The sequence below is a fragment of the Toxorhynchites rutilus genome, chromosome 2, assembly GCF_029784135.1.
Source record: "Toxorhynchites rutilus septentrionalis strain SRP chromosome 2, ASM2978413v1, whole genome shotgun sequence".
Lineage (NCBI taxonomy): Eukaryota > Metazoa > Arthropoda > Insecta > Diptera > Culicidae > Toxorhynchites > Toxorhynchites rutilus.
In genome coordinates, this window is record NC_073745.1 from 78,976,492 (window position 1) to 78,995,532 (window position 19,041).

The window sequence follows — 19,041 nt, forward strand, 5'->3', positions numbered from 1 at the left end:
CATGCGATGGGGACTGTGGAGCACGTCTCTATACGTTAGTGATGGAGAAAATGTGTTGCAAACGCTGGGGTTCTGCCACTGAACCCTCTCAGTAGAACGGTAAAAAAACAGTCAAGACTATAGAGTAAGGTAATGCCAGATGTTATGGTGTATGTCAAGGGTGACGGACAAGTAACCGTCAGCGATGACCGCCCTGTACCTATTGATATGCCAGCGTTTTCTGGAGGAATTATTATTTTGAATACAATCACATCAATGCACAATGGTCCAGGGGATGCATTTAAGTGGAAATTAGCATTCAGAGCTCGACGGTTATTCGGTTTTTTATATCTCTTGAAATAACCGATACAGTGCCTTTTCTCTAAGTTGCGTTAGGGTCACCATGAAACAAACGGTTTTTATACTCTAATGTTTATATTTCAAATTCTACATACAAACTGTATTCGAAAGACTTTTAGAGTTTACTAATACAAACGTTTTGCGATGCAGAACTTGTCAATATCTCAACTCCACTCAACGTTATTGATATCTCTTCCCAAAAAAATACGCTCTCTGCAATTGCTTGTCATTCTTTCTTGGGCAAACATAGACAAAGTTTGTTGGCGGTGTTTGAAAGAACATAGTTCACTCTACATGATGTGGGATTTTGAAAACTATGTTATTTTTCGTGTTTGAGTAAATTAAAATTCAAAATTCATTAAATAAAACATCAATAACTTTGAGTAGGATTATGATATTAACAAGTTCTGCAACGCAAAATGTTGGTAGTGATAAGCTCTAAAAGCCTTATGAAGACAGTTTTGTTATAGAATTTGAAATATAAAAGTTAGAGCAAAAAACCCTGCTTTTCCATGGTCACCCTAATGTAACTTAGGAAAAAAAGCGCTAAATCGATTATATTAAAAGATTTGTTTTGGAAAATTATTTAAAATAATTGGGGCTACAACTTTGTCGAACTATGTTCATCTCTATCTGTAAAAAAAAATTAAAGTTAGATTTTTTATTTCATCGAAAGTTTTGGTCACCCTATTCTTGGTAACGTAAAAATGAGCGCTCTATGATATGTAATAACTTTGTCGAATACAGTTTTTGTCTAAAGAATAAATATCTGCCACAAAATTGTTTTTTTTTTTAACTAAAATGCATTAGTGTAACCATGAACAAAACGGGTTTTTACTCTAACTTTCATATTTCAAATTCTGCATCAAAATTGTGTTCGAACGACTTTTAGAGCTTATCATTACCAACATTTTGTGATGCAGAATTTGTCAATATCTTAATCCTGCTCAAAGTTATTGATGGGCCATGTTTCACCCAAAAAGTCATGATTTCAATTTTAAATTACTTAAATACAAAAAATAACATATCTTCGAAAATCACATATTATATAGAGTGAAATTTGCTCTTTCAAATTCCGTCAACAAACATTTTTTATGTTTGCCACAGAAAGAATGGCAAGCAATTAAAGAGAGCGTAATTTTTGGGAAGAGATATCAATAACTTTGAGTGGAGTTGAGATATTGACAAGTTCTGCATCGCAAAACGTTTGTATTAGTATGTTCTAAAAATCATTCGAGCACAGTTTGTATGTAGAATTTGAAACATAAAAGTTAGAGTATAAAAACCGTTTATTTCATGGTGACCCTAACGCAACTTAGATAGAAGGCGCTGTATCGGTTATTTCAAGAGATAGGAAAAAAACTTTGTTCTACAAAGATGTCTCTAGTAACTGGGACTACCACATTGTCGAACTATGTTTACCTTTATCTATAAATATAAGAATGTTATATTTTTTATCTCATCGACAATTTTGGTCACCTTATTTTTGATAACATGAAAATGAGCGCTCTATCACATGTAACAACTTTGTCGAAGACAGTTTTTGTCTAGAAAATAACCGTCGAGCTCTGAATGCTAATTTCCACTTAAATGCATTCCCTGGACCATTGAGCAATGGTAAGAGGCAAATTCTCTCATTCCTAAAAATATGTTCACACAAAAATATAGGGTAAATGATCTTGGTTTGTCCAATTTGGGTTGTTTTTACGCAACTAGTAAATGCAAATCGATTTTTCTTCATGAAAATCACACATAATCGATACGAGTTTGGGTTTGTTGAAAAGCCCCAAGTCTCTAGTTGCTAATACTACCATAAGGTGTTGAAATTATTCAAATTTTTATGTTTTTTAACGATTTTCCTTAAAGAAGAATTATGATCATGGTTTGCCCAAAAAAATGATCATGGTTTGTCCGGTTTTAGAAATCTCCATTTTTGAATGAAAACATTCGAATTCACAATTAGATGTTGCATTTATCATTGCTTGAGTTTACTGTCATCATATTGATTCATTCATAATTTAGGCTTTCTTCAGAATATTGCCTTTTCTTGGGCATTTAAGAAGTGTTCACCTCAACACAATCAACACAGAAAAACCATACTTCTGCTATGCGCGAAGCACACCATTAACAAACATAAACAAACTGCAGCGCGCCAAGCGGTTGCCATAGAAATCATGTGGACAAAACAACATTATTGAATTGGACAACTCATGATCAGAATTGAGTTCATCAAAATGCGTTAATTTAATGGTTTAGCTATGTAAATCCGATACAAATGGTGAGCAAGCATGATGTTTACAATATTTATAAGTGTTGTAATCCAGAAAAGGTCTGAATACGTGCCAAATAATCATCTGGTGATCGATTAAAAGTTAGCTCGAATGAGGGGCGTATTGACAAAAATAGAAGGTGTATTTTATAATCCTTTAAAACATGTGATTTCGTAATAATATACTATCAAACTACTATAAATCATGTAAAAGGCAATTTCATTTATATGTTTCGAAACATTCGAAGGCCTTATTTGACACAGGAGCGCTGAATTAGAACATTCAAAAAAGTGGGCAAACCATGATCATATTTTCGACTGGACAAACCAAGATCATTTACCCTAATAGAATCCTATTTGAACCTTCACTTATTTCTAGTCAAACTTTATATTGAATATGGGTCCCACACTTGAGCGTCAAATGCTGTGATATCTCTTATTGAACCAATATCTGAACTCGTTTTAGAATTTGTTTATTTTCGAATTGAAAGTACTTTTGCACATTACATAAGTTGCTTAGCATCCTACACGAATTTCTTTCCCCCCACAGATACCCTTTTCAACTTCTAGAATCATACACAATGTTAGCACTTCTGGCTTGTCGTCAAGCCACTCTCATCTTCACCATCTTCTCGCGATAATCTCACTTCCGTGTTTCTGTTTGTTGTTACAAAGCCAATTTTATTTGATTATTCAGTCTTCAAATATATTATAGTTTTTTTTTCTGTCATCATCCCCCCATTTGAATTAATCGCTGTGTTTGCTTTTGTCTTGTTTATTTGTATTTTTCTTCTAAGGATTGACTAATTGAATTGTTTGCTTTTTTACTGATACGAATGTAAACGATAACTGGGATCGTGCAGGCTGGCTGGGACGAACTTAAAATCATCCCCAAATTAAATAATGTTAAGGGCAATGGTCTCTATATTCAAACGAATTTTTAACAACACCAAGATTTTGCATATTCTATGTGTACAATAAGGTTACTCACAAAATACAAACAAATTTGATCCCTTCTAAATGAGTGTCAAAATAACTGCGTTTCGGGATTTTCGAATTCGATTCTAGGGACCAAAAATACTATATGGGTCGGAAAAATTGTTCTATGGGCGCCAAATTCTAATTCCTCTATGCGTACGGCGTGTTTGCGAACTATTTTCAAAATAAATTAGAACAGAAAAAGTACAATTCGTGAGAAATCGAGTCGGCTGTACAAGTTTTGGTACGCAATTAAAGATTGGATGCAATGTTTCAGGGGAGCGAGATCGTGTATCAATTGTTGCGTGCAATGCTTCCCAACGAGCAATTCCAATAGGAAAGGTTTGGGTCTTCGGATATCGATCACCGTGCAAGTTGGGAACCCAATGTGAATGAGAATCGCGATGACGGAGGTGTCGCCATCTGCCAAAGTTTTAGGTTGATGTGAAGCATTCGCACTCTCTAGCAAATTACCAGGCCCAAATGTAGTTTCAAAATATCGAAACTTGTATGAACATTTTGCTTTGGTATTATTTTAATACTCAAAACACGAATTTCTAACCTTATTCAACTAATTTTCTATGACTTTTTCTAATATTTTTACCAAAAATCTTACCATTTTAATATAAAACCATTGCTGAACCCTTTCTATGTTTAAATATTTTTTTATCACTTGTGGAAAACGTGTATTTGTTCAACATAAAATACACATTTGATACGGAAAAAATAATTTCCAATCACGAGATTTATTTTAGAAATATGTTTATTGCATCTGAAGATCTATTACCATTTTCGCTTCACGCCAACGGAACACGAGGCTCAATGCCGTCCACGCGAAAAGACCAGCGCGTTGCATGAACAACAACCAACATACATCGAAAGTTCACAGAGGTATGCTTTTATTCTTGTATCTTACACAATGATTAGAATAAGCATCAGAATCGAAATGTTTTGTTCTGCATTTTGACGTGGGACTACGTCTAACCTGAATATATGGAGGGTAAAATGAAAACCTAAACACAGAACATGCAGGAAAAAATGAAAGATTTCGAATGCTTATAGCTCGAACATTTCGTACTGGATAGGAAAGATGTTTGCATCACTTGATAGGGAATATTTCTACGCATCTATCGCAACTAACAAAATGTTGTTTTTCATTAGATAAACAATTGAATATCTGTAAAATATTAGGCGTTATCTAAACGCCCTAACTGCATCGTTTTGATTGGCCCGATTTACGGTTTCCCTAACACAGCCATCAAAACCAAGCAGCCTTGGGGAAATCGGCATTGCAAACACACGAAAGAGCCTAGAGGCGAGTGAACTGAAAAGTTTAAACCCTCTTAAAGCCAAAAAGAAGAAGAAGAACACACGAAAGTAGGGGGAGCTTTTGTTCCCACCGAAATGTGTTCCCTAATAGAGATTTCTAAACCAAGGTGCCTGGAGAAATCGGTATTTCAAATTCATGCAAGTCGGGGGTATTTTTGTTCCGACTGGAATGTGTTTCCCTAACACAGACTTCAAATCCATGGAGCGTGGGGAAATCGGCATTGCGAATTCATACAAATCGAGGGTATTTTTGTTCCGATTGAAATGTGTTTCCCTAACACAGACTTCAAACCCGAGGTTTCTGGGGAAATCGGCTCTGCAAATAAATGCAAACTCTAACATGTTTTTATTTAGCACAGAACCTTAAGTCCATAACTTATGTACTCATTGTCAGACACTATTTTCGTTTAAAATCATCACTCGTGGAAAAACTATCACACAGAATATTCAAATAAACACATAGAATATTCAAATAAACTGAGAAGTTTATTTACATTAATACATTTTTATTTTAAAACGTGTTTATCCTTTGCGAAATCGAAGGCTCGAATAGAAAATCAAAGAATATTGGCAGATGCTAGAGGTATGGTATTATTTTATATTCACGCAATATTACTAACAAAAATGCAAATAGTTTTACTTTGTTGAAGTTTTGTTTTGAAACTTCAGATATTTGACGAATTTGAAAAATCGGAATACGTTCTCTGGTTTGTTGTGTGATCTAAAGAGACTTCACTGAAGGTATTGAGGAAAATGACCACGATTATCGAAATAATTCTGCAAAGTGCGTGAATTTAGTCTATCGAAAAATATCAATATTGGATTTTCAGCACCAATAGAATCATTATGAAACACGATCACTTGAACCTAAATCTAAATTGATTCTCAATAGAGAGTATGAAAAACTGCACACATTTATGTTACATTATTACATATACATGATTGCATTTTGTATACTTAACATGCTTTGAATGTTTGGCACAATAGAGAAAATAATTTTCCGTTTTCCACAACAAAAACATTAAGATTTCTATTCATTTCTAAGAAAAAAAATCCTAATGCAAGATCATGAAAAGGATATCTGTATTTGCTCTACCTGACAAAATGGTTACTAGAGAATATTATCTCAAAGTTTTGAAGCATCGACGCGATGGGGTTATGATGGGCAAAATCCGCCGAATGAAATTCGAATATCATAATCTAGAGAGTTGTCTTTCTCCACACGATTATGTGCCTAGTCACAATTAACTGATCGTACAACAATTGCGGGCACGAAATCACGTCTGTGTACTAAATCATTCACCGTGCTCACCCTGTAACGTTTCTCTTTTCCCAAAAATTTAAAATGATACACCTCGAACTGATTTTTAAATGAGTTAACTTCATTTCAGAGCCCGTTTCCTTTCCTTGTTCAAAGTATAGATAATTTGGAAGAAGCTGTATAAAGGTGCTACGATTAAACGTGAATAAATTCTACGAAGAAGGGCATACAGTGTCAAAGTGCACCACTGTTGAATCGGCAAAGAAACGGATTGCAAGTGTTAGATTGAAAAAGTTTCTGGGCTTCAACATTGCAGCAAGTTTGAGGGTCAAATCACCGAAATCAAACCTCTCCCTCATCTGCTTGACCAACCACGTATTATAATTGTAGCACCCCAAAAAAATATGTATCTATCTGTACTTCTGAGCAAAATTTTGTAATCTGTACCACAAAATCTGAAAAAAACAAGAAGTGGGTTATATCTGTGATATAACCGCAAGGTAGACGTAGGACTGCCGTTGGCTCGGTAATCATTGATTTGAAATTACAACTGAATCAATTCTTAATTAATGAATTGATGAATATTTTGAAAGATTGCCTAAAGTTTTCCTTTTTAGTGTGTGGGTGGATGAGTATAAGTATGGAATTGTTATTAACATAAAATTCAACTCTTTCGAACTTGTTGGTGGTCCCGAAACGAACCGGGGAAATTTGAGTGGCCTTGTAAAAGCAATTGAAGATGTTTGATACGTGATTCATTTTTGTTTTCGTGAGAATAACACGAAATTTTTCATGATCACTCCATGCGCAGAATAGAAACTTAGGGCGCCATTTCATGCTGAAAACGAAATAATGTCTATATAACCTTGCATAAAATTTATTTCGTTTTTATCGTGATGTGGCAATTTTTCATGACTTTTCCATGCGAAAGCAGAACTGAAACTGATGCGAGTAAAAGTACTCACGCCTTGCATGTGTCCGCTATGGTTTCCCAAACACCAATGCAAGCGAGCAAAAGAAATCACAGCTTGCATGTATTTGCTATGACGGTTTCTCCAGGTGCCCTGATTTTGCATCCGTGTTCGGGAACACATTGCAATCACCAATCATAATCAATGAGCTAGATTGTTATGATTTCAATAGCTTGCTTTCAAATCAATTTTTAAGATATTGAAACGATTTTTTGGACAATCAGTGACAATCATATAACTCGTTGACATTTTATCTTTCAGATGAAGAGATTATTATACCACTCCATTCAGCCGGTAAAGAGGTATTTACGTTCAAAACCTTGCAGTCCAACGTCACTCTCTCGTTTTCGAAACTCTGAACTTACACCCCGATACCGAAATGAGAGAAATTCTGTGCCTTTCCAGATAAATCTGTACATGTGGCAACACTGATTCCAATGCAACGTTTGACATATACTACAGGTGAGCTAGATTGTTTGTATCGTATACAAAGATTACTCACACATATAAAATAACGTGCAGATTCGCGGTGTTTGGTTCAGAAAATTTGTGATTTTTTTTATATAAACCATCTGTATGGAAGTTGAACTCGGACTCAAAGCGAGCTTGCTTTTGACGTAGGACTACGTTTTACATTAAGGGTGCCAAATCAAAAAACAGCTCAAGTTTTTATGAAATAAAGTTAACGTTAATAACTATTTTTGTTGCGAACGGATTTCAACGATTTGCATACCATTCGAAATCGGAAATTTGTTTGATATGCTAGACATTGCAATTCCATAGTCTGTATATGATTTAAATTGATGTAAATTGGAAGCATTCCCATCCCCCATACATTTGTTCTGTCAATTTGTGTGCTTTCCCGAACAGAGCTGTCAATAACGAGCAACTTATGCAGCCGCTAGAATAGAAACATCGAAGGGGGATAGCGAAAAGAGAATATTTGCGAAGTAAGTAAGCTCTAGCGTATAAGTATTGCATCTCCTCTGAGGACAATTCTCAGAATCTTTCTGGTCGCTTATTCTGCTCGTTTTGTGTTGTATGTTTCCCCTCGAGCAGTGAACGCTAGTGAATATTTCATCTAACGTTTATCGCTGCAACTGTTTGCATCTGTTAGATGCGTGTTTAATGCTTGTTAAATAGCGATGCATGGAAGATGCTTCCCGTTAAATACTCAGTGCAATGCATGCATTGATATAAAGAAACAAATTGTGACATATGACCAATTAGTGTATTGTTCTCGCAAAGGCAAGAAATAATCGTTGCTTCTCGAAATCATTCTACAAAACCACGCAATCCATTAAACCTTTTCAGGGTCCTCGGAACTTTTTACTAAAGAATTATTTATGAACTTTCGACGTATTCGCAAATAATATTCGAAATAATAAACCAACAAATTTAAAAAAAATTATTGCGTAGCCCTACGTCCTAAGTGGTCGTGTCTCGGATACAACCCCTCGGTTTTTTCTTAAATTTTTCATAAATTCCAACAATTCTGCACGCCATTCACTAATACTAACGCGAGGACTGGTAACTGTGTAAGTTCGTTGATCCTAATCAACCAAAAAATTGAGCGTAGACAGTATAAAGCAGGGATCGCGCTCAGGGCTCACATATTGTTTATTGTTTGGAGTCAATCTTGGTACATATATGTTCAACATTTGATTACGTTCGGAGTTTCCTTGGGCAAGCGATGTTTGAATACCCATCCGGAAGCTTTATTTGCCGATTTGCAATTAACATCACTGCTGCAGGATCGCACGGAGCACTTCATTTTTAATTTTAGGTCATGATTTATATGCTAGTGATTTTCTATGCTGGCTGCAAAAAGCGTAGCCGTAGACCATATAGAAAGGGCTCACGTCCAGGGTTCAAGCTGACAATTGAGTTTAGCTGTAAAGTTTCTTTTGTTTGTTTCGCAATGGTTGGATCGTCTTGGTACAAGGATCCCTACCGGCTGCCTATGCTTCAAAAATAGTGAACGGAAAAATATTACATTCAATCAAAAGGTCTCGGCCAACAAAGAGAAGGCTTAAGGCTCTCCAACGTGAATATGTGAAAACAATACGATAAACGAAGAAAAATATTAAGGAATTATCAACATCGAGTTACTGTGCGGAAGAACTTGTTAATACCAAAAGAATCCTAATTCGGATGTGTTATAAATTTGCTCATGTTACACTCGCGCATAATCAGAATTTTACTTCATATGCAAATACTCCTTCTAAATATATATATATTAATATTTTCAATTGTTCATACATTTAACTTCAGTATTGAATTGTTATTTTTTTCAAATGTATTCTAAGATTTGTGTCAGTGAAGTGCCACATAGTCTGATAAGTGAATTGATCTATTTACGTACGAAGATCAAAACAAACGAATCAAATTGCTCTTCTCTCACAAACACTATTACTCCATTTTTACACGTGGTTTTACCAATACTACTACAATGGCTGCCTTCCATCTTCACCTTTATGGCTGGTAATAGATCTGCTCTTATCAACACATTCGGCGATCCATTTTTTATATAGATAGAAGACGATATAGGACTGCGTCTTATCACATTAAAATCCATTTCCACTTTCGAACGAAGATCAATTTCGTTACCGCAAACATCAAATCGACTAACAACGCTCGTCAATATGTAACTGTAAAACACATGCGAATTGAATTTTTCGAATTTTCTCATTTTCCTTCAGAGTTTTCCGAAAATTTTCATTTGTCATGTTTGGTTGGAATATGTGTATTATTTTTATGGAACCCACTCTCCATTCCAGAGGAGGGAGGGGTGTCATACCATCATAGGAACATTTCTCGTACCCAAAAACCCTCATATCCCAAATTTGGCTCCATTTGCTTTATTAGTTCTTGAGTTATGCAGAAATTTGTGTTTCATTTGTAAGGCAGCCTCCCCTTAGAGAGAGGGGAAGATTGTTGAACCACCATAGAAACGTTTATCGATCCCTCAAACATCTATATGCTAAGTTTGATTGATTCTCGGGTTGTTCAGCAACTTCCAATCCCCCCCTCTCTTCAGAGAGGGGAAAGGAGTGTCAAACCACCATAAAAACATTTATGGCTCCCTAAAACCTCCATATGCCAAATTTGGTTCCATTTGCTTGATTAGTTCTCGAGTTTTGCAGAAATTTGTGTTTCAGTTCTATGGCCTGCATCATCTCCAAATTAGAATTCCTTGGACTTCAGCATTTAGGGATACATGCCAGGAAAGTTGGGAGAAGTAAAACATATGACTTTGAACACTTTTAAGAACTATTTGGTGAAGATATGACACGAAATGTCAATCGAAGTCGTGTATGCGGCTTGGAATCGTTGAAAAACCTGAACCACCATCATTTTGTAGGTGCATACGTATAGAATTATTACTCTATTTTAATTTCAACGTTTGCTCTTCAAGCGCTACGCATGCGAAGTTGACGAACTACTTTCTGTGTGGATGCTCGAATGTATGCTGGTATCACTGCAGGTTACCGATAGCTTTATGGCATCCGCCTAAGTATATACAGCCCGGTTATGGCGTCTCCCCTGGCAACGCTTTGACACAATTACGCTCGTGTGATGTCAAGCCCCGTCATCGTCCTCTTTCCCATACGAGCATTAGCCCAGGTAAAGCATGGTTTAGAGTTCCCGTGAACGTGAACTTGAACAGGTGGTGGAATAGTACGATCATTTCACGGTGAACTACATTGCGAACGAACAGCTCAAAAAATCGTGGTGAATAGAATGATTTTGTTCGTGTTCACGTTCATATTAAAAGTTCGGCAGTAAACGTGAAGTAAATAAACATCGATCTTCAGTAAAGTAATTCGGATAAAATATACAGTTGTTCACGAATCAACCCGAAGCAACGAAGTTTTTCAACCCGCGCAGAGACCCGTCTGAATGAAATTGCATCCATATCAAAATTTTCATTGAAAACTTGAGAATTGCTAAACAATATCCTTTTACAGTTCACGGTGAAATAATTTTCAGAATGCCTTGGGACATTCGAACGTGAACATGAACGGGGAAATATTTTGACGTCTATATTCACCACTGTTTTCACGTTCACGTTCACCGAAGTCGGTGAACTATGGTGAGCTCACTAACATCTCGATTCCACGGTGGAAATTCAGAATCTTTGTGAACTATTGAGTTAATTGACTTTTATCAATATGAATTGTTTTTAAACATGTTTTATAACTAGCAAATGTTTCTTCTTATTGTTTCAAGATGTTTTCCTAGCGTTTTATATATGGACTGATGAATTATTAACAAAAACGTGTTTGTCCGCGTTCACGTTCACGGAAACTCTAAACCTACCTTAAGGTGTTATTCCCTTCAATGAAGCAAAATGGTGAATTTCCGGCTTGGCGAATTACACACTTTCCTCAACAAAACACAACAAACCCATTTTGTTTTTGACAAATATGGTATTCTGTCACTTTGGAAAGAAGGCGATGGAATGATATGCCGAAAACAACGTGAAGGTGGTGTCCAAACATTCCAGATCAGAGCTCCACCCCATAGAGAGATAGTCAAGTGGAAATTATAGAAGATACAAAAAAGGTAGAAAGCGAATTACGGTTCAAAACAACAGTTAACAGCCCTATTCTGTATTGCGACGGGTTTCCATTTCGTACGAAATCGTTATTTCGTTCGAGTTATAATTCCGCATTCCCTATTTCGAACGTATTACCCATTCAATGCGCGAAGAGAAACAGATCGAACGAAATTCAAATACAACTCGAACGGAGGTTAGGTTAGATTTTGTATTATAGAGACTTTAAACTTTCTCAGTTCATTCGTCTCTATCCTTGAGAAAGGCTCTTGGAAAACTTTACTCTATTCCTGCACAACACCTCCACCCTCATTGCCTTGAGAAAGGTACTCGATCCCTCGCCGTCCAGCTCATCCAGCAACGATGTTGTCCAGTCGGTGTCCACGCAAAGAATGACCTGGCGAACGGAACACAGAGTGGAATTTTATCAAGTCTTTCAAAAAATTTCGAATCAATCGAAATACAGAATAGGGGTGTAAGTCTCAAAACGAGCTAGTTTGATCCACCAGTTTCGGACATCGCTTAAAAATGGATGAATAACCAATAGATATGCGCGTAAAGTACGAAAAACGGATTCTTCAGGTAATCAATCACATTCAAATGACGCACATCTCGCTTCCCCTCTCAAAATATTGCATCCCTTCGCTCCATAATCAAAAGTCTAATCCCATCGGATCAGCAGCAGTTTAGTAAGTATGAGAAAAAAAAAACATTACTCTATCATCGAATTCCTATTAAATCTCTACACACTTGAAATTCCTGGCAGCAATGGCGCCGCGATCGGAAGCTGCGGTCGATTGTTGTCAACATCTCGAAATCTTGTAACTGGTGGTGTTTTAAGTGAAAACTTTTACTCGTCTACAATAGGTAGCTATCAGGCTGCTACATTTCGCCCTAAATCAGTGTAGTATTGTTCTACCGTTTGTTTGTTTGTTTGTTTGCTTTTTGTTTACGCATCTGCTGCTATTTTAACAAGATAAAATCGTTATCACTATATTCCCCTATATTACTGAGGGGTTAGAGAGAATTGAGTTTAAAGCCTATGGTTTCTAGTTTCGAAAAATTTCCTAATTTTATCTAGAAGGTTAGAGTTGCTTCTTTTTTAAGTACTGCCTCCCTTCGGGAGCTATAGAGAAGGAGGATCCTTAAATCAACAAAGTTCAATGTCCAAACTAAAACCTTGTATTCCATGGAACTGGAAACGATCCCCGCTTCCCGCGGTTTGACCGTTACGGAGAGGAAAATACAATAATATCACGCATAAGATTTCAACCTAACAGTTGTAGTTTTTTGTCTTATTTCTAGGCTGGAAAATATTTTGGAACAAGTTTGTTTTTCTTCCTTCGCTCTGGGTGTGTGTCTGTGTTTTTGTTCAATTTGTTCTCGTCAAATAATTTCCTTTTTTTTTGCAACTAAGTTTGGAGCGCGAGAGCTTGGAATACACTAATATCACTTTTATCACTTCTTCTTGCATTCACCATCACTGCCATCTCTGCTTTTCACGATCAGATCGTTGTCGCTGTTCGGATCGGTTTCGTCCGAACCTTCGTCGTCATCCGGCTCGGGCATTCCCGGATGGTGATGGTGATGATGGTAGTGAGCAAAGTTTCTTGAATCCGAACCATTGGAGGACGTTCGAGACAGCGAACAGCGACGACCCGGTTGCGATGGTTGAGCCCCGACCGCAACGTCCGGGACGTACGAGCAGGTTCGTTCGTCCTGGGAACCCAGATTGATATCGGTCAGGGAGCTATCGTCACCGGGCGCAGATACCGACTGGGAAATAAGATTCTTAAGAGGAGTGCGAGACTTGCGCGCTTTTCCGCCATCGGTTTTGTAGAATTTGAAGGGAAGCTTCGAATGAGCCTGTGGTTGCGGCGGATCCTGCTGCTGTGGCTGGTGTGGATATTGGTGGTAGTGGTCCGGGGGATTCATGCCACGACACGACCCGGTCGAGTGGTTGCCTTTGTACTTCTTAAGCGTAGCGGGAAGACTCGTTGAACCGTGCGGTTCAGGATTGTAGGACTGCAAAAGTGAAATTAGGACCTGTGATAATTACAAATTGAAACTTTCCAACCCAAACTCACATCACTATCGGGATCATCCTGCGAGAAGGTTCCCTCCAGGTTGCGTTGCTTTTTGTTCAACGCAGCCGCCAGACAGCCAACGCAAATGTCACTCTCGTCTCGGTTGCCTCCGGAACCGTTACCAGGGGCAGGGGCGACTCCTTCCCCGATACTGTCCCTTCCGATCGATTGTCTATTGGAATGGTAGTGGCGGGAGGACTCGCCACCCGTTCGGTGCTGCGGCTCGTGCTCCGACTCCGACTCCGATGAGCTGCGCGAGAGCTGAGGGCAAGGTAAGTAGAGTAATCGATAGGTTAATTGTCACTTTGTACCCCGCATTCAAAACGCGATACCTGATTATCGTTCGAGGATCTTATCTGGGGTAGAGGACTGACGCTATTGCGCCGCTGGTAGCCACCGTCCGTACTGCTGTGATCGTCAATTAGATCACCTTCCTCCATGTCTAGATCCAGCTGGAGAATGCTCTCTTGGCTACCGGTAAACTGCGGTGTGATGTTATAAAGAGTGAAAATATGTTTCATGAATTGAAACAGTCATTTATAACATTTATAATAGGTGACAAGGCATGGTTTAGATAAATGATGGATATGGGATGTTACGAATGATATTCAAGAAGTATTCTCATCTATCATTTCAATAGAGTTAAGCATATATATTGTACAATTATCAAAGAAAGCAATTCAAATTGAAGCGGAATGGAATTTTTCTACCCAAACATGTTAGCGATAAAAAATGTTGAATGATTCTTCAATTTTCAATCTATATATATAAAAAAGGATTTCGGTCTGTCTGTCTGTCTGTCTGATTCGACATGAAAATTGGTATGTTGGGGTTTTTGGGGCCGGGTGTTAGAGGCGAATGAACTGCAAAGTGTTAAAGCCTCTTAAAAACAAAGAATTGAATTTGGGGCTGAGGAAGGTTTTCATAATAGTCTCTAAGAGGGGGCTGCCATACAAATGAAACACAAATTTCTGCATTAGTCGAGAATTAATCAAGCAAACGAAACAAAATTTGCCATATGAAGGTTTTAGGGTTAAATACATCTCCCCCCTCTCTTAGGGAGGGCTGCCATGCAAATGGAACACAAATTTTTGTATTACTCGAGAACTAAACGAAAACGAAATGAAACGAATTTTGGCATGTGGAGGTTTTAGGGTGCACTAAATGATTGTACGGTGGTTAGACACTCCACCCCTCCTGTCTAAGGGGGGGGGGGGGCGGTCTACCATACAAATGAAAAACAAATTTCTGTATTACTCGAGAATTAATCAAGCAAACGAAACCAAATTAGGTATATGGAGGTTTTAGGGTGCAAATTTAACTATTTTGAAAAATCGGGAAACGTAAGAAATTACGTTTGGAACCACATTTTGTTTCATTTTATCAAAAAAAATGTTTTTAACGTGTCCGAGGTTCATGCGATAGCGGCATCTTTACTGATTCAGAATCTGTTCGATTTTTTTTTCTAAACGGTTTTATCTAGCTTGCCCTGTAATTTGTATGTTTGTAACATGTTTGTCTGTAGCGCTTTACCACATTAATAGAAATTTGTATGATTTTAAAAATCCAAAATGGTGGCCGCTACAAAATGGCGGATTACATATTTTCTCAAAACTCCATCAATATGTGTTTTTTTCAAAACCCCATCAATATGGGTATCAAATGAGAGGGATTGACTAGTAGAACACAGTTATTTATGAAAAATGCAAATCCTTAATTGCTGCCACCACAAAATGGCGGTTATTTTCTTGTACCAAACCCCATCAAAATGGGTGTCAAATGAAGGGGCTTGACCAGTCACAAAACGTCACAGCTATTTATGGAAAATTCAAGTCCAAGATGGCCGCTGTAACCAAATAGCTAATTTCATTTTTAAACGGTTTCGGTCAAACTTTGACCTGTTTGTATGTATGTTAGTATGTCTGTAGGGTTGTCCCACATTAATAACACTTGGCCCCGTTCCTTTCGACTAATTGATGTGACATTTTGAAAAAACCTTTATCTCTGCTGTCATTATAATGCTGTGTATTATCTTGGAAAACCCAATTTGGGCGCCGCTACAAAATGGCTGATTACATATTAGTTTAAAAAAATTTTAATTGGGATATGTGTTACACATATGCACATATCCCAATTGGACTTCACTTGGAGAACAAACTACATTATGAACAACATAAATTCAGAAAGGTCGCCGGCACAAAATGATATTTTTTTGCAATCATATTATCATTGGTGTCAAATGAAATGATTTGTCTAATAGAATATAATACATCATGAAAACATTCCGGAAAAATAGGCATTTTAAAAAAATTGGACTGTTTTTATTGTAGAGAAATAAACTAACAATACAGTAGGCAACAATAACGGGAAGAAATTTAAAATCGATTTTTCTGTACTAAAAACTAGAAAATAAAAAAAGGAAAAAAACTTTTTGTATTAAACAATTTCATTGTGATAAGACATAATAATAATACAGATAATGTACTAAAAGCTTGAAAATAAATATGCAAGTAGCAGTTAGTAGCTATCACACCCCTTCCTTTAATCTAGGACATAGATGAGACTAAAATAAAATCGTGCGGCCCGTTGAAATTCCGTTACCCATAGCTAATAGTTTCATCATATGTCCTTCGATTTTGTGGGACATCCACCCACAATGTTTCACTTAAGTCTGAGATGTTGGTGCCAATGGCCAATCGAGTTAACATGAAATACATCTATGGCGCCTAGGATGCCAATGAATGTATGGGAAAAAATCGACCCTAAAATTTGAAAAAGATATCCCATACAAAACGTTTACTACCTCGAAAAAAACACCCTATGCAAAAATTCAGCTCAATCGGACTTAAGGGAGAGTGGCGCAAAGCGGTCAAAGTTTGAGTTTTTTGAAAAGTAAAGGAAATTGGGGTTTTCGTTAAAAAAAAAAGACGGGTGGGTAATGTCGGGGACATAACCGGAGTGACGTAGGACTATACAAAGTGGACAGTTTTTTTTAAATATATATTTTAAATATATTGTTTTATTTTCATCTCGTACGTGAATACCTACCTATCTACCTGAAAAATGGATTAGTTTACTGTTTGCTCTATATGAATATGTTGATGGTTCTGAAAAGAACCTTTGGTGTTGTGTTTTTGTTATCACTCGATATTCCCATCTTGTTCGGTTAAACCTTCCTGTTTAGCTATTGCGTTTGCCACTCGCCACAGCTTTCACAGTTGGAAAATTTCTTCCCAACCAGCTTGTGACATGTTGTTCAGTAAATTACATTTAATGCTACGTGCCGGAGAAACACTTTGCCACTCACTGAAACTAATTGTTGCCTTGATGAGCGCCGAACCGAAGCTGCTCTGTTCTTGATGCGGGTTTTCTGATTGTCGTGAGCAGCTTTGCAAGCCAACTCGAGCACTCCGACGACCGAAACTCTATAATCGCTGTTAGGTATACTGGTGCTCCGGCACCAATCCATTCGGCCTAGTTAGCCTTGCGGAGCAATCAGTGAATGCGACCAACAGGGAACTGGAGACCTGCACGGTTCGAGTGAGACTTTGCCTTTCCCTTAACTTGTCCTCCTTTGTTACGTCCACGATGCCGATGCCGTACAACCACACGGGTTTACGGTTTGAAAGAAAATAAGATATTTTTTGGGGTCCGCGTGTATTATACTCTAGCAGTACACACTCACAGGATAGAGACAAATCGGCAGATTCAGCCAAAGGGGCGAGTCCAACGAGACGAATGAATGAGCGTTAAAAGGGAGCGATGGCAAAAAAATACATTCATTACGATTTGTTCGCTCGTTGGATTCACATGCAGGCTAAAAAGGGTCCTTTTCAGGATCACAAAATTATCTTCAATCTAAAGAGTTTATTGTTTTGTTATCACTCGATATCCCCATCTTGTTCGGCTAAACCTTTCTGTTTAGCGATTGCATTTGCCACTCGCCACAGCTTTCACAGTTGGAAAATTTCTTCCCATCCAGCTTGTGACATATTTTACAGTAAATTACATTCAATGGCACGTCGCATTACCACCACTCAGTATCGGATTGGAGGTAATTTTAACCTGTAATTGAACATTTGCGATGACAGTGGTACAGTGTCGACTTTCAATGTGGGGTCATAATTTGGACCCCAAACTCTATGTTTACAAAAAGGCCCAACTAAATATGTCGCATTGCAGGTCCGTCCAATTAGCTAAATGTCGAGATAAGTGTAAATTACTGTACTTTCAATCTAGAAGCAATTTAAGAATTGGTGAAAATCAATAAGCTCAGAACAACTGCCAAATTCACATACTCGTCATATCCTGGCAAACAAATTATGAAAAAATCAATTTGTGTTTTATTATTATTTTGGATATTGTTTTAGAAAGCATTGAACTGTATTTCCTAAACTCTTTTTTGGAAGGTTTAATGGCCCTGAAAAGCGCCTTGTTTTATGGAATGGTTTCAATTTAGAAAACTTTGTACTCGTGGTTTTGAAAAAAACCATTTCGAACACCCTCGATGCCGCCTTGTTCTGGATTTGCCACCAAAGCAGTTTGTATAAAGAACAAACTTTTTTCTTCTGCTACCTGATGCCGTTTGGCGATTGCGTTTGCCACTCGCCACTCGCTGCAACTGCCTGTTGTCTTGATGTCCACCGAACCGAATGTGTTCTGTTCCGAATGCGGGTTTTCTTATCGTCGCGAGCAGCTTTGCCAGCTAACTCGATCACTTCGGCGGCCGAAACTATATAACGCCGGCTAGGTGGACTGGTGCACTGGTACTAACGCGCTCGGCCCAGCTACCCTTGCGGGGAACTCCAGATCAACACGGTTCGAGCGGGATTTTGCCTTTCCCTTCACTTTTCCTTCTTTACCATGTCCAGATATGGCTGCTTGGGTTGGTTTGTTGATGTGTTGTGATGTGAACCGATGTGGTGTACGGTTTAGATGAGAATGATCGTTACGGCAGCGGAGCGGGAATTTTTAAGCTGACTGGCTGGCTCGAGAATTACGCATGTGTGAGACTGCGACCAATGTTTCGTTCATTTTTTTCTTTTTCCTTTTCAATCGTGCTTCATTCTATTTCGCTGCTGCTCTGGTTGCCCGTTTTGGTCGGAACGATTTGAGGAGCACAAAATGGACCAATCAAAAATGGACACATAGTGCATTTGGACAATGCTTGATATTTCACAATTATTCAATTATTTATCTCAAGAAAAATGAGATGTTATTCGTTATGATAGATGCGTAGATATATT

The 19,041-nt window shown here is 37.8% G+C and overlaps 1 protein-coding gene across 4 annotated transcripts in view; it reads right to left on the reverse strand.

Annotated features, from left to right (window-relative positions):
* Positions 1-3,065: 3,065 nt before the first annotated feature.
* The window catches only part of LOC129771114 (E3 ubiquitin-protein ligase goliath), a 222,956-nt gene continuing 206,980 nt past the window's right edge, over positions 3,066-19,041 (reverse strand). For 3 of the 4 annotated variants that reach the window (XM_055774458.1, XM_055774460.1, XM_055774459.1), the window contains 3 exons: positions 14,128-14,277; positions 13,796-14,056; positions 3,066-13,754 (listed from right to left, as the gene is read on the reverse strand). In XM_055774458.1, coding sequence (XP_055630433.1) covers positions 13,167-13,754; positions 13,796-14,056; positions 14,128-14,277 — 999 coding nt within the window. In that variant the 3' untranslated portion in view covers positions 3,066-13,166. The remainder of the gene's footprint in view (positions 13,755-13,795; positions 14,057-14,127; positions 14,278-19,041) is intronic. The other variant, XM_055774461.1, reaches the window with a different exon arrangement.